The sequence below is a fragment of the Pristiophorus japonicus genome, unplaced genomic scaffold (genome assembly GCF_044704955.1).
Source record: "Pristiophorus japonicus isolate sPriJap1 unplaced genomic scaffold, sPriJap1.hap1 HAP1_SCAFFOLD_359, whole genome shotgun sequence".
Lineage (NCBI taxonomy): Eukaryota > Metazoa > Chordata > Chondrichthyes > Pristiophoridae > Pristiophorus > Pristiophorus japonicus.
In genome coordinates, this window is record NW_027253424.1 from 430,673 (window position 1) to 447,780 (window position 17,108).

Below are 17,108 nucleotides of genomic sequence, written 5' to 3' on the forward strand. Positions count from 1 at the left end.
GGACCAGGAAATCAAACCCATCACGCTCAACAGCCCAGCAAGGCTAGGTTCACCCAGCAGCCCTGCAGGGCCAACAACACGCCAGCCCAGCGAGGGCAAGCCAACACACCAGAACAGACATTTGTACCGAGGCGGTCCACCAGGGAATGATAGGCTCCCGACCGCCTCACCTTGTAAATAGTTTTCACTTTGACTTTGAGGGGGAGTGATGTTGTGTATCTGTAAAGCATGCACTCCCATGTTGCGCCACCAGGGATCCCAGCATCCCTTGGGAGCAATGTATATAAGCCGGCCCCTAAGGCCTGTTCCTCACTCTGGAGTGTCTTAATAAAGACTGAGGTCACTGTTACTTTAACTTCCCTGTGTGCAGTCTCATCTGTGTTAGGAACACAACAATTAGGATTGAGAGTGACATTAGTGGGAGAAAGACTAATGTAATAGAATGGAAAAGAGCAAATTATGAAGAAATGAGGGTGGAACTAAAGAAAGTAAACTTGGAGAAAATCTTAAAAAATCTTTTAAAGGATAGTTAATAGAGTTCAAGAGAAATGTATTCTACTAAAACCCAAAAACAAGCAAGCTAATTATGGGGCACCGTGGATGAATAAAGAGCTAACGGGGGAAATTGAATCTGAAGAAAAAAACATATAAGAAGTACTTAGGTACTAAAGGAGAGGAGGACAAAAGAATACAAAGAACTTGGGAGGGAAGTTTTAAAAAACCCATCAGGAAGGCAAAGAGAAATTACAAAATCAGATTATCAAGGAATATAAAAATAAATAATAAAGTGTTCTATAGACACATAACCAACAAAATTAAAATTAAAGTAAGGATAAGGCCACTAAAGAATGAGCAAGATAATCTCACAGGTAAGGAGTCATTGGCCACACACCAATCGGGATGTCTAGTGCGAGCTACTCTCCAGCTGCCGCCGCTGGAAGAGAGTCCGCACACCAAAAATAAATTAGGGGGAACATTGGTAATGACAGAAAAATGGCAGAAGTATTGAATAACTACTTCGGCTCAGTTTTTACTAAAGAAAATAACAAAATAGACACATCACTAGAGGATGAGCTTAAAATAAATATTAATACAGTTGGGATAGAAAGGAAGAAACTAATTGACAAACTAGCAAAATTAAAGAGGATAAATCCCCAGGTGTGGACAGTATGCAGCCACACATACTCAAGGAGACTAGGGAGCAGATAGCAGACACACTAGTTTATATATATACAAAAGTTCCATAGAAGGGTGGGAGTAGTGCCAGAGGATTGGCGGACAGTAATGTATTTCCAATATAGAAGAAAGGAGATAGAACAAAACCTGGGAACTATAGACCAGTCAGCTTACAGTCCGTGATAGGAAACATACTGGAAGAAGTGACAGAAGAGCATCTAGAGACCGAAAATATAATAAAAAATAGTCAGTATGGATTCCGAAAGGTTAAACCATACTTAACTAACATAAGAAATAGGAGCAGAATTGGCCATTTAGCCCCTCGAGCCTTTCCATTCAATGAGATCTTTTATCTCAACTCCAATTGCCTGCACTATTCCCATATCCCTTGATTCTCTTAATATCCAAAGATCTATCGATCTCTGTCTTGAATATACTCAACAACTGAGCTTCCACAGCCCCCTGGGGTAGAGAATTCAAAAAATTCACAACTCTCTGAATGAAGAAATTTGATAGTAGTCTCATAGTTACTAATAAGTTCAATAGGGAAATAAGGAGAAATACCTTTACTCAGAGTGGTTAGAATGTGAAACTCGCTACCACAGGAAATAGTTTAGGCAAATAACATGCATGTTTTCAAAAGGAAACTAAATGAGTACATGAGAGAAAACGGAATAGAAAGATATGCTGAAAGCCTGAGATGAGGTAGATAGAATGGGAGGAGATTCATGTGGAGTATAAACAAGGGTAGTTAGGCCGAATGGTCTGTTTCTGTTATTTATATTTTATGTAATACTCTGACCATTACACATTATTTTTCCCATCTCTCTTTGATCGATAAAAGGGCTCTCCTAGCTGTCACTGTGTAAAGTCTCTGAACCATACAGCCCAAGAAGGTGCCTGATTCACCCTCTGGTCTATGTTATTTCAGTGGGAGAAGCAGTAGTAGCATTATAATTCTCTGCTTGGCCTCTGGGTTAGGGAGAGGAGAATGTCCAACATGTTCCCACTCCTGACTGCTGTGCAGTGACCGCTACTGCAAATGTTTTACATGTGTGGACACTGGGTACAAACAAGATTGAGCTGTGCTGTGTTATCCTCCACGACTGGACAACCTACAAGCACTCACTGTCAAGGCTCACGAATGGATCATGACATTACTTGAGCTTAAGCAATGTACTGGAGGGTGACCAGTGACCATGGAACAGCACTACAGTGAGAGTCAATATCAAGTCAAAAAAATTGTAATGTCTGTAAGCTTGCAATGTTTGTAGCTCCACACTGTGGATGTGGATGTATTGTGTACTGCAACTACAGAGTTAATAATTAAACTGAAGCAGCAGGTTCCGGAGACTTCCGAGAGAGCTGCCTGCCATGTTAGAAAGCTGTGTGTGCTTGTGCTCTGTGAAAATATCACAAAAATGAACGAAGGATTGGTTCTTCCTGCCGCCTTCTATCAGTTCCAACATATTAACATCAGAAAAGAGGAAGAAAAGACCATGAAGACCATCATGCCTGTCCCAACCAGTTGACAGTGCAACCTTGCACACTGTCCACACACCACCTAGCAACATTTGCAGCAACACGAATATCTGCCCCATCTCTATTCCAACGTTGACGGAGCTGTGTGTATTCGAGTCATTTCTGTTTTATCTCAGCCTTCAAAGATTTTCTTTTTTTTTAACCATTGCGATATAATTTTACAGAACTTGTTCAAGCTCTTTTTGCCTACAGGAATGTGCCATTAAGGATCTTGGCAACTTTCTTGCCCTGCATCTTGAAAAAGACACTGAAAAAATGCAAATCCTTGTGCGCCAGGCAGCTGAAGCAGAGTTGGATGGAGCCATTGGCTGGTAAGTGCATTCAAAAACAGATTATTTTTAATGTCTGGAACTCTGAATGAATTGCAAATTAAAGGAGTTTCATCTTCAATTTATTTTCTCTTTGGTGAAATTACCACTCTTTCAGGTATTTCCTGCTGCTCCTCTTTCTTCCTGTTCCACATACTGGAATAGATTTTACCTTTACCGCCTGGGAGTAAAATGTTATCTGGGCAGAGCACGCAGAATAAAATTAGGTGGAGAGGAATGCACGATGCACGTCCGTAACACAGCCTGCCTGATTTTGGTTCATTTCAACTATTTGGCTACTTGCTTGCCAGGGTCAGTTGATAACGGTGGAAGTGATATTTTTTTAGACGACAATTCTTGGATTGAAACATTGCTTGCCACTGCTTCATTTCAGCCCCAATTTGGAACTATTTTGTCTACTCGATAGTTACTGACCCGGCCTTCACTCTGCTTCTTTGCAGAAATTTCTGGAGTCTAAATTTAATTTTCACCTAAAGCCACTGCAAAGGCAGCAACATGAGTTTCCCCAATAGAGTCCCATTATTTATGACAGTAAGAAGAGAAGAAATGTAGCAAGTTAAGGCAAATAACATATTATACAAAGAGGGTGAAACAATCTTCCCTGTACTCAGCAGCCTGAATGTACAGACCCTGGTGCTCACAGCAAGTACATATCCAGGAGCTGTGCATCAAAAGGCTACACTTCAGTAAGGACATCTTGGATGATCTCTGTCAACCTCCACAATTCAAACTGCTCTCCCAATGACTGCTACAGCCACCTCAGCCCTGAACTATTTTGCCCTGGATCTTTTCAGGGTGGTACGAAGCCATCAATGCTTATGAGGAAAAAGGTGCACCAGTTACAACCAACATTATACAGAGCAGCAGCAACGCTAAGAGGAGGCAGACAAACTATCTAACTGGCTGAAAAAGCAATCCACACCCAGATTACTATGAAGACATTTTCTGTTGATTGACAACTGCAGACTGCAGACCAAATGAATTGATCCGCCCCTTTGCTCTTGCCTAGTTGTCCCAGCAGGATGCACTCTCTTGGATTGTTCCAAATTCAGCCAGCTGACATAGATGCTATTAGACATAACTAGTAAAGGACATTTCTTAAATGTTTATCAGCATTACCCCTATCGTGGGGGCTTACTCTATCCTAATGGCCTGCTTTCTGTTGGTGCCCCTGCATAATGTGGCGCTCCTTCCAGGTGCTCTCTGAGGGCCAAGGTGCAAGAAGTGACTGGTTACAAACTAGGACAATGAGAGAGCTCTCATCTCTGACAACTGAGTCCTGGGAAGGACCGACTGCAGGTTCCAATTCTGTTGCTGCTGCCTGGGAAAACTGACTCCGCTCCCTGCGTGTGCAGGTATCTGAGAGGGCTGGCTGGAGGGCTCCAATGTGGTGTTACCTGAGACGTCAAGTGAGCAGACTCCTGCCATGCCACAGAGGGTCTTGTTTCTGGCTGGTCAATGATCAGCTGTAGGGCTGAATTCAGGCTAACCGGTCTATAATTACTCAAAATAGAGTATGAGAGGAAGCTTGCTGGGAACATAAAAACTGACTGCAAAAGCTTCTATAGATATGTGAAGAGAAAAAGATTAGTGAAAACAAACGTAGGCCCCCCGTGCATTCAGATTCAGGTGAATTTATAATGGGGAACAAAGAAATGGTGGACCAGTTAAACAAATACTTTGGTTTTGTTTTCACGAAGGAAGACACAAATAACCTTCCGGAAATACTAGGTGAGCGAGGGTCTAGTGAGAAGGAGGAACTGAAGGAAATCCTTATTAGGCGTGAAATTGTGTTAGGGAAATTGATGGGATTGAAGGCCGATAAATTCCCGGGGCCTGATAGTCTGCATCCCAGAGTACTTAAGGAAGTGACCATAGAAATAGTGGATGCATTGGTGATCATTTTCCAACAGTCTATCGACTCTGGATCAGTTCCTATGGACTAATGTAACACCACTGTTTAAAAAAGGAGGAAGAGAGAAAACGGGTAATTATAGATCCGTTAGCCTGACATCAGTAGTGGGGAAAATGTTGGAATTAATTATTAAAGATGAAATAGCAGCGCATTTGGAAAGCAGTGACTGGATTGGTCCAAGTCAGCATGGATTTATGAAAGGGAAATCATGCTTGACAGATCTTCTGGAATCTTTTGAGGATGTAACTCGCAGAGTGATCAAGGGAGAACCAGTGCATGTGTTGTATTTGGACTTTCAAAAGGCTTTTGACAAGATCCCACACAAGAGATTGGTGTGCAAAATCAAAGCACATGGTATTGGCGGTATTGTACTGACGTGGATAGAGAACTGGTTGGCAGACAGGAAGCAGTGAATCGGGATAAATGGGTCCTTTTCAGAATGGCAAGCAGTGACTAGTGCAGTGCCGCAGGGCTCAGTGCTGGGACCCCAGCTCTTTACAATATACATTAATGTTTTAAATGAAGGAATTGAGTATAATATCTCCAAGTTTGCAGATGACACTAAACTAGGTGGCGGTGTGAGCTGTGAGGAGGACGCTAAAAGGCTGCAGGGTGACTTGGACAGGTTAGGTGAGTAGGCAAATGCATGGCAGATGCAGTATAATGTGGATAAATGTGAGGTTATCCACTTTGGGGGCAAAATATGACCTGAATGGAAGAATATTATCTGAATGGCGGCAGATTAGGAAAGGGGGAGGTGCAACGAGACCTGGGTGTCATGATTCATCAGTCACTGAAAGTTGGCATGCAGGTACAGCAGGCGGTGAAGAAGGCAAATGGTATGTTGGCCTTCATAGCTAGGGGATTTGAGTATAGAAGCAGGGAGGTCTTACTGCACTTGTACAGGGCCTTGGTGAGGCCTCACCTGGAATATTGTGTTCAGTTTTGGTCTCCTAATCTGAGGAAGAACGTTCTTGCTATTGAGGAAGTGCAGCGAAGGTTCACCAGACTGATTCCCGGGATGGCGGGACTGACATATGAGGAGAGACTGGATCAACTGGGCCTTTATACACTGGAGCTTAGAAGGATGAGAGGGGATCTCATAGAAACTTATAAAAGGACTGGACAGGTTAGATGCGGGAAGAATGTTCCCGATGATGGTGAAGTCCAGAACCCAGGGGACACAGTCTTAGGATAAGGGGTAAGCCATTTAGGATGAGGAGAAACTTCTTCACTCAGAGAGTTGTTAACCTGTGGAATTCCCTGCCGCAGAGAATTGTTGATGCCAGTTCATTGGATATATTCAAGAAGGAGTTAGATATGGCTCTCATGGCTAAAGGGATCAAGGGATATGGAGCGAAAGCAGGAAAGGGGTACTGAGGGAATGATCAGCCATGATCTTGAATGGTGGTGCAGGCTCGAAGGGCCGAATGGCCTAATCCTGCACCTATTTTCTATGTTTCTATGAATTAATGGTTCCAGTATGATCCTGGAAATCCTGAGATATGCTACTCTGCGCCCTAGCCCCATGGGGTTGTGGACAGAAGACACTGTGCTGCAGTTTGGCCTCTGAAGCGTCGAGGCCAGCTGTCTCTGCATCCATGGAGTACACACTCACTGGTCTTCGGGCCTTTATGTTGCAGGGAGAGACAGCTGTAGATGTGTAAGGAGCTGCCACACACTCAAGGGTACTACAGTGCTAATATGGTTCCCTTATGGTGCAGCTTAAGATGGCAGTGGACTCTACCAGTAACCCTGCTACTTGCTGCATGTGCTGGGAGAACATTCTCAGTGCCTCGTCATATGTGTGATCCTCACAAAAGAAAAGAAAGACTTGCATTTATATAGCGCTGAGCCATGGCAGACACCGTGAAGCACTCTTCTTTTCAAAGCAGCATCCCAGCGATCAGAGTCCTCAGGAGCAGGATTAGGCCACCTGTCCCCTCGAGCCTGCTCCACCATTTAATAAGAACATGGCTGATCCCATCATGGACTCAGCTCCGCTTCTCTGCCGCTTCCCATAACCCTTTACTCCCTTATCACTCAAAAATCTGTCTACGCCTTAAATATATTCAATGACCCGGCCTCCACAGCTCTCTGGGGCAGAGAATTCCTTAGATTTACAACCTTCCGAGAGAAGAAATTTCTCCTCATTTCAGTTTTAAATGGGCGGCCCCTTATTCTGAGACTATGCCACCTAGTTATAGTTTCCCCTATGAGTGGAAATATCCTCTCTGCATCCACCTGTCAAGCCCCCTCATTATCTTATATGTTTCAATAAGATCACCTTTCATTCTTCTGAACTCCAATGAGTATAGGCCCAACCTACTCAACCTATCTTCATAAGTCAACCCCCTCATCTCCACAATCAACCTAGTGAACCTTCTCTGAACAGCCTCCAATGCAAGTATATCCTTCCTTAAATACGGAAACCAAAAATGCACTCTGTACTGCAGGTGTGGCCTCACCAATACCCTATACAGTTGTAGCAGAACTTCTCTGTTTTTATACTCTATCCCCCTTGCAAAAAAGGCCAACATTCCATTTGCCTTCCTGATTACTTGCTGTACCTGTATACCAACTTTTTATGTTTCATGCACAAGGATCGCCTCTGTACTGCAGCACTTTGCAATTTTTCTCCATTTAAATTATAATTTTCTTTTCTATTTTTTTCTGCCAAAGTGGATAACCTTACATTTTCCCACATTGTACTCCATCTGCCAAATTTTTGCCCACTCACTTAGCCTGTCTATATCCCTTTGCAGATTTTATGTGTCCTCACAATTTGCTTTCCCACACATCTTTGTATCATCAGCAAACGTGGCTACATTATACTCAGTCCCTTCATTTTAGTCATTAATATAGATAGTAAATAGTTGAGGACCCAGCACCGATCCCTGCGGCACCCCACTAGTCATTGTTTGCCAAACGGAAAATTACCTATTTATCCCGACTCTCTCTTTTCTGTTAGTTAGCCAATCCTCTATCCATGCTAATATATTACCCCCAACCCTGTGAAATGTTATCTTGTGCAGTAACCTTTTATGTGGTGCCTTATCGAATGCCTTCTGGAATTCCAAATACACCACATCCACTGGTTCCCCCTTATCCACCCTGCTCGCTACATCCTCAAAGAACTTCAGCAAATTTGTCAACATGATTTCCCGTTCATAAAACCATGGTGACTCTGCTTGATTGAATTATGCTTTTCCAAATGTCCTGCTACTGCTTCCTTAATAATGGACTCCAGCATTTTCCCAAAGACAGCTATTAGGCTAATTGGTCTCTAGTTTCCTGCTTTTTGTCTGCCTCCTTTGTTAAATAGGGCGTTACATTTGCGGTTTTCCAATCCGCTGGGACCCCCCCAGAATCCAGGGAATTTTGGTAGATTACAACCAATGCATCCACTTTCTCTGCAGTCACTTTTAAGACCCTAGGAGACTTGTCTGCCTTTAGTCACATTATTTTACCAAGTACTACTTCATTAATGATAGTGATTGTATTAAGTTCCCTTGATTATGCACTATTGGTATCTTTTTAGTGTCTTCTACCGTGAAGACCGATACAAAATATTTGTTAAACATCTCTGCCACTGTTCTCCATTATTAATTCCCCAGTCTCATTCTCTAGGGGACCAACATTTACTTTAGCCACTCTTCCTTTTTATGTACCTGTGGAAACTCTTACTATCTGTTTTTATATTTCGTGCTAGTTTACTTTCATAGGGCCCAAGTTTCCGCCCTCTGTAAGAACGGCGCACCTCCATAAGGTACGCCGATTTTCTGGAATAAAAAGGGCACCGAAAACTTACCTTGTGATTCTGCGAGCTCCTCAGGTCATCTTCGTGCTTGGCGTGGCACAGCATAAGGGATGTGCGCGCATGAGCAGTGGCTCCTCGCCCCCGTGGCTGCGTGGGAGGGGCCCAAAGCACAGCGCCCCTAGCCCTGGCCGAATGGGCTCCCCGGGTGAAGATCGGACTCGGGCCTCCCTCCCGTTCAGTTCTCGCTCCCCCCCCCTCCTGTTCAGCCTCCCCTTCCTCTCCCTCCCTCCCCCCTCCTCTCCCCTGCCTCCCTCCCCCTCCTCTCCCCCCGCCTCCCTCCCCCTCCTCTTCCCCCTCCCCCTCCCTCCCCCCTCCCACCTCTCTCCCCCCACCCCTCGCTGTCAGAAACACAGAGAGACACTGACAGAGAGAGAGAGACACTGACAGAGAGAGAGAGAGAGAGACACTGGGTGGGCCCCATCCCAGCACACTGTTGGAGGGCTCCCAGTGCTGCAGTCAGTGAGTAGAAACTTAATTTTTTATTTGATTGATTTTTTTTTTTGATTGATTTATTGACTTATTTTTCATTTATTATTGATGATGGCTCTTTATTTGTAAAAGTGGTGTTTAATGTTTGTAAACCCCCTTCCCCACCCCCGTATCTCTCATTCCCTACGCCTGATTTATAAGTGTAGGCAAGGTTTTTCTGATCGTAAAAGATCTACACTTACTCCATTCTAAGTTAGTTTCGCTGCCTAAACTTGCAAAACAGGCATAAATGGCTGGACATGACCCACTTTGAAAAAAAATCTGTCCTAAAATGAAACTATTCTAACTCACTAGAACTGGAACAAACTAAATGCCGAGAATTGTAATTTCTAAGATGTTCCATTCAAACGAGTTGCTCCAAAAAAAATAGGAGCAACTCAGACCGAAACATGGGCCCATAATCTATCTTCCCTCTCTTTTTCAATTTTTTTAATCGTTCTTTGCTAGCTTTTAAAAGTTTCCCAATCCTCTGGCCTCCCACCAGTCTTGGCCACATTGTATGCCCTTGTTTTCAATTTGATACCATCCCTTATTTCGTTAGCCACGGATGGTTATCTCTTCTCTTACAGTCGTTCCTTCTCATTGGGATACATTTTTGTTGCGAGTTATGAAACATCTCCTTAAATGTCTGCCACTGCTCATCAACTGTCCCACACTTTAATCTATTTTCCCAGTCCACTTTAGACAAGTCTGCCCTCATACCTTTGTCGTCTCCTTTATTTAAGCTTAGGACACTGCTTTGAGAACAAACTTTCTCACCCTCCAACTGAATTTGAAATTCAACCATGTTATGGTCACTCATTCCTAGAGGATCCTTTACTAGGAGATTGTTTATTAATCCTGTCTCATTACACAGTACCAGATCTAAGATAGCCTGCTTCCTGGTTGGTTCCGCAACATACTGTTCAAGGAAACTATACTGGATACAATCTATTAACTTTTCTTCAAGGCTACCCTGGCCAATTTGCTTTGTTCAATCAATATGAAGGTTTTCATTTCCCCCAGTGCTGCTATTGCCTTCTCCTTATTCTTTGACTTTTTTAATTTTCGCTCACCTGAATCCTTCCTCCCACTAATTAGTTTAAAGCCCCCTCTACAGCCCTAGTTATTTGATTCGCCAGGACCCCAGTCTCAGCACGGTCTAAGTGGAGCCCGTCCGAATGGAACAGCTCCCTCTTACCCCAGTACTGGTGTCAGTGTCCCACGACCAAAACCCATTTCTCCCACACCAGTCTTTGAGCCATGTGCTTAACTCTCTGATTTTATTTACCCTATGCAAATTTGCTCGTGGCTCAGGAAGTAATCCAGAGATTATTACCTTTGTTCTGCTTTTTAATTTGGCCCCTAGCTGCTCATACTCCCTCAGCAAAACCTCTTTCTTTGTCCTTTCTAAGTCATTGGTACCCACGTGGACCACGACAACTGGATCTTCCCCCTCCCATTCCAAGTTCCTCTCCAGCCCCGAGGTGATGTCCTTAACCCTGGCATCGGGCAGGCAACACAGCCTTGGGGACTCACGCTCTTGGCTGCAGAGAACCCTATCTATCCCCCTAATGATACTGTCCCCTACCACTACAACATTTGTTTTTACTCCCCCCACTTGAATGACCCCTATACCATGGTGCTGTGGTCAGTTTGCTCATCCTCCCTGCAGTCCCTGCTCTCATCCACACAGGGAGTAAGAGCCTCGAACCTGTGGACAAGAGCAAGGGCCGAGGCTCCTCAATCCCTCCATCCTGAATCCCCATACCTTCCTCACTCGTAGTCACACCCTCCTGTCCCTGACCACGGATCGAATTTGAATTAATTAATCTAATTGGATCGCGGCGAACCTTGTGAATGCTGCGACAACTGACATTTTCAAGACTGAGATCGATAGATTTTTGTTGGGTAAGGATATCAAGGGATAATAACAAAGGCAGGTAAATAGAGCTGAAGTACAAATGTTCTGTTCAGCAAAATTAGGTTCCTCTTCCCTTTCTTGCTCCTTTGGCTCCTTTATGCTCTTTGCTTCACCCAATGGAGGTGAGGTTGGGGGTGGGGAGATTAGCGTGGGGCTGGAGGGAACCTCCCCGTGGGGAGCTCGGCATGAGGCTCAAGCCATTTAAACTCCCAGGCCTCATTTGAATAAAGCAGAACAACCACTCGCCTGCAAAGGGTAGGTGTCATATCAGGGTCGGTGACAAAGGAGGATACATTCAGGATTATCAATAGAGGAACTAAGAGCAAAAGTTAAAAGAAAATGGTGCTCACAGCGGGTTATTAGAACATGGAATGCTTTCCACAAATAGTTTATGAGGCAGAGTCTATAACATCATTTAAAATCAGATAAGTAGATCTAATACTCATCATCATCATAGGCAGTCCCTCGAATCGAGGATGACTTGCTTCCACGTCAAAAACTTCACGGGTATTTCAATGAAGCACCTAACTTTCCAGGTCCCGAACTAAATCTTGAAGGCTAGAAGATGCCCGTGCATGGATTTTTTTAACGTGTGGTGCTCGTTGCACACCAGCCACCACACGGGCTTGACAGAGCTAGGTCTTGATCCAGTGGCAAGGATTAACCAAGACGAGTGGAGACCTGCTCTGCTGCACGGGCCTCGTGTGCACACATATCGCAGTGTGGGCTGGCCCGTGCTGCCCCTGGGCCTCTGGCCCCGAACTCACGCCTCTCCTGGGCCCCGATCACATCACTCTGCAATCACTCACCGCTCCTTCGCCCCAGCCTCGCCGCTCCTGGTGTACCTGCCCACACTCCAATCACCGACCTGGACCTTGATGATGTCCCTCTTCACTGCCATTGCTCTCCTGCTCCAGCACGTGCTGCTCCCTGGAGTGTTATGCTGCTCCTTCCGCTCCCCGGCCTGCTCCGATGGCACTATTACTGGCACTGGCTTAAATGGCGTTCCTTCTGTGCTGTCATTTCTAAAATTCTACAACAGTAGTCAGATAGATCATCTCTTTCCAAACCTAGAGAAAAGTTGATTTTTTTTTCAGCTGTCTGCCAATCTTTCCACTCTGTATAACAAATCGTATTGTTTTTAAAGGTACATGGGCAAGGAAAGGCTTCCATTTACTGAAAGAAAACTACACAAATTGTTCCAGGAAGGACTTGTAGAATCTCTGAAACAACTTCTACAGCAAGTTTACCGGATGAAAAATCTTGAGGAAATGAAGGAAAAGGTATTTATTTCTTTCATCTTGTATGTATTGAATGTAGCGGAACATGAACATCTATTTCCATTATTTCACTTTATGTATCCGTTATAAATAGTATTGATCCATATTTATTTATGTTCCCAAATCTCCAATTTTGTTATGAATTATTTGTGCTTTCATGTACATTTATTCAAACTTGACTCCAATCTTTTGGAACACTAACCCATATTATTTTTCCTAGTTTTCTCATTTAGCTTTGTGATATCCCTTGTGCCTTCTACAGCAGTGTTTTATCTAGCGCAAAGCCTCTCTTTCCTTTCTCTTCTGGAGCCCTGGCTGATCTCCACCTAGCAGGAAAACTAAGGCCAATTGTTTATTTTTCTTATTTAATAGTTTATTTATAAAGTCCAGCCAATACAGAGCATAACCCCAAGCCACTGATCCTAACCTTCCACACCTGTGATCAGTGACTCACCCATTGTTCCCTCTGTAAGTTGCTCCAAAGTCTGTACAGCTGAGCTCGTGCTAGCTTCGAGTGGTGTAGGTCATGGCACAGCATGAGCACGTGGGCATTGCTTTTAATTTAATGAAAATGAAAATTATTGCCAGTAAATGTATTCAATCATCATTAAAACTCCTATCTTTTGGACTGCATTTGCACCACTTTACTGAATAAATGTAGGTTAAGAATGTTCTTCTGTGAAACTGTTTGGGCTGAACATCCATCCCTGCTGAACCATCTGGACTGGATTTTCAGCTTGGCCGGAGAGGCAGCAATGGCAGTGATAAGCTCTTCTGGGTGGGCAGCCAGCTTCCAGCTCCGAGCCGGGACTTTCGGGGCCAATTTCGGCGGGGTGGAAGGCAACACCCCTGGTCCACCCCTGGCGACACCGGCTCCATTTTTAGCTCCCACCCAACCCGTAGCGCTGTGTAGAGCGCCGTGCTGGGATCGCTTTTGAAAGCAGGTGGTCCAAGCTTTAGTGACTGCAGTGAGGTAAGTATTATTGACCTCAGGTAAGTGTGGTTGTTTTTGATTTTATTTTTTTTGCGATTTATGTTGTGGTGGCTTGATTTATTTATTGAGAATGTTTTTGGTGTTTTTTTTCAATGTTTTTGTTTCTCCCCAGGCGCCTCTTACAGCGCTCCAAGGCTGGCTGCTCAGCTCGGGATTTTCACATGCTCAGCCGGCCTAGCGCCCTAAGAGAGGTGTGCAACACCTCCCTTACCGCTCCGCCCCACACTTTTTGGCAACTTAAGATGTTTATCCCATCTAATATTCAATCAAGTTAGTCAGACATGACTTTCCTTTAACAAATCCATGCTGACTTTCCTTGATTAATCTGTGCCTTTGTAAATGACGATTAATATTGTCGCTCAGAATTTTTTCCAATAATTTGGCCACCACTGAGATTTGGCTGACTGGCCTGAAATTACTCGGTCTATCCCTTTCTTCCTTTTTAAACAATGATACAATGTTAGCAGTCCTCCAGTACCACACCTCTAGCCAAAGAGGATTGAAAAATGACGGTCAGAGCCTCCACTATTTCCTCCCTTGCTTTTCTTAACAGCCTGGGATACATTTCATCCGGGACTGGTGATTTATCTACTTTCAAAGTTGCTAAACCCCTTAATACTTTCGCTCTCACTATGTTTATCCCATCTAATATTTCACACTCCTCCTCAACTACAATGTCTGCATTGTCCCTCTCTTTTGTGAAGGCAGATGCAAAGTATTCATTAAGAACCAGACCCATTTCTTCTGCCTCCGTACACAAGCTTCCTTTTTGGTCTTTAATATGCGCTACTCTTTTTTTTAGTTATTCTCTTGCTCTTTATGTATTTGTAAAACAGTTTTGTGCCTTCCTTCATTTAAGTTGCCAATATTTTGTCATGCTCTCTCTTTGCTTTCCTAATTTCCTTTTTAATTTCACCCCTGCACTTTCTATACTCATCTAGGCTTTCTGCAGTATTTAGCTCTCGGTATCTCACATAAGCTTCCCTTTTTTGCCTTATCCTATCTTGTGTTCCCCTTGACATCCAGTGGGTTCTAGATTTGGGAGTCCCACCCCTTTGCTTTGTGGGAACATATTTGTTCTGAACCCTCACTATCTCCTCCTTGAATGCCCCCGACTGCGCTGATACTGATTTACCTTCAAGTAGCTGTTTCCAGTACACTTTTGCTAAATCACATCTCAGCTTAGTAAAATTGGAGAACTTTTATTCCTGATCTATCTTTGTCCTTTTTCATAACTATGCTATGTCTAATTGAATTATGATCACTACCACCAAATGCTCTCTCACTGACACCCGCTTCCACCTGTCCACCTCATTCCCTAAACCTAAGTCCAGAACCGCTCCCTCTCTTGTTGGGCTTACTACATACTGGCTCAAAAAGTTCTCCTGAATGCATTTTTCATTTTAAGAATTCTGCGCCCCTGTACCGATTACACTGATTTTATCCCAGTTAATATTTGGGTAGTTGAAATCGCCTACTATTACTGCCCTATTGTTTTTGCACTTCTCAGAAATCTGCCTACATATGTGCTCTTCTATCTCCCTCTGGCTATTTGGGGGTACATTCCCAGCAGTGTAATTGCCTCTTTTTTGTTCTCCCGTTCAATCCATATAGCCTCATTTGATGATCCTTCTAACATATCATCCCTGCTAACAGCTGTAATTGTTTCTTTAACCAATATTGCGACTCCCCTCCTTTTTTATCGCCCTCTCTAACTTGTCTGAAAGCCCTATAACCAGGAATGTTGAGCTGCCATTCCTGCTCTTCTTTCATCCATGTTTCAACAACTATGATATCATACTTTCATATGTCTAGCTATGCCCTCAGCTCATCTGCCTTAGTCACTGGACTCCTTGCTTTGAAGTATATACCACTAAGAACTGTCAAACTCCTTTGTTGTCTATTTTCTAGCCTTTGTTTTCTCTGCTTTCCAAACTCACTTACGTATTTACTGCCTTCCATTTCCAGCTTTGTTTTTCTCCCTTCTGAATCTACACTCAGGTTCTCATCCCTCTGCCAAGCTAGAATACAGAATTGTCTAAGGGATCGAAAACAGAGAATTGTAGTGAATAGGAGGTTTACATTGGTGTTCTCTAAGGTTCAGTACTAGGACCACTGCTATTTTTAATATACATTAATGAATTGGACTTGAGGGTACAGGGCACAATTTCAAAATTGGCAGATGACACGAAACTTGAAAGTGTAGTAAACGGTGAGGAACATAGTAATAGACTTCTAGAAGACCTCGACAGGCTGGTGGAATGGGCAGACACATGGCAGATGAAATTCAATGCAGAGAAGTGTGAGGTGATACAATTTGGAAGGAAGAATAAGAAGAGAACATACACATTAAATGGTACAATTTTAAAGGGGATGCAAGAAGCACCCTGGGGGTGCTTGTGCACAAACCTTTGAAGGTGGCAGGGCAGATTAACAAAGCAGTTAATAAAGCATATGGGATCCTGGGCTTTATAAGTAGAGGCATAGGGGCTGAAATTGCCCCTCTCGTTAAAGTCTGTTAGCACCTCAAATCGGCGGCCATGCTGCGGAGTGCAATGGCCGCCGAGTTCACGTTAAATGGCCACCGAGATCGCTATTGCCCTGATGCGTTTTAGCACCACTTCCCTGCCGGTGATGGACAGCACTCCTAAGCGCATCATCACTGCGCGCACCGCCGAGGTGCTGGGCCGGAAGCCCCTTTGCCCTTCAAAAGTCATCTGGCTGCCCGCGGTGCCAAGAGTTGTTTTTTTCGAGTGGTGCATAGTTGCTGATGCACACTGCCAGATTGCCTTAAAGGGTTGGTGATTTGATTGGATTTAGCGTCAGCAACTTTTTTGCATTCTTTGACTAGCAGTGCAAGGCTACAGTGTGCGCTGCTTTGCGAGTGCTGGAGGCACCTTCCACCTGCAGAACAAGGTGGCCACTTCGGGGAGGCTGTGTTGGTGGAGGGCTTTGAAATGGGGGCAATGCTTACAGACCAACGCCTGCTGTGCATTGTGCGTGAAGTCGAGGCACAGAGGAGAAGGCTGCGCTGGGGGCAACAGCTGCAGAGGCAGCGGGCAAGGGCCGCAGGCACCGTTGCGGACCAGTATGGAGAGGGCCAGGGGGATGGCCACAGAGGGCAAATAAGAGGTGCCACACGAAGGCCCTTAGCAAGGGCCTCCCCCAAGGAGGAGAGTCAGTTACGCCCCCGCCCCCCCCCCACCACCAGATAACGGATGAGCAGCCAGGAGGCAGCTTGCAGCGGAGCTAGATGCTGGGCAGCAGCAGCCTGCAGAGTTGGAGGAGGCAGAACAGCAGCAGGGAGCAGCCAATAGCAAGACGGCCACACAGAAGTGGGGGTGAGAGGGCATATCGCGGAAGGGTCTTCCGCCATCAATTCGCAAAGACAGATATGAGTGATGATCAGTGCCTGCGCAGACTGAAATTCCGGAAGGACGTCGTCACTGAGATCTGTAATCTCCTGCAGCCAGAATTGGAGCCACAGACATGGGTGAGGACAGCCTTGAGCGTGGCATCGAGGTCATTGTAGCCCTCAACATTTATGCCACAGGCTCGTTTCAAGCTGCCACTGTGAACATCTGCAACATTTCGCAGTTTGCAGCCCACACAGCGATACGGGAGGTGACAGGTGCTCTGTATAGGAGGGCCGACGACATC

At 44.6% G+C, this 17,108-nt stretch overlaps 1 protein-coding gene across 4 annotated transcripts in view; it reads left to right on the forward strand.

The window, feature by feature from the left end:
• The window catches only part of LOC139250253 (uncharacterized), a 336,554-nt gene that overhangs the window by 298,961 nt on the left and 20,485 nt on the right, over positions 1–17,108 (forward strand). For all 4 annotated transcript variants that reach the window (XM_070872754.1, XM_070872750.1, XM_070872751.1 and 1 more), the window contains 2 exons: positions 2,911–3,029; positions 12,322–12,457. In XM_070872754.1, coding sequence (XP_070728855.1) covers positions 2,911–3,029; positions 12,322–12,457 — 255 coding nt within the window. The remainder of the gene's footprint in view (positions 1–2,910; positions 3,030–12,321; positions 12,458–17,108) is intronic.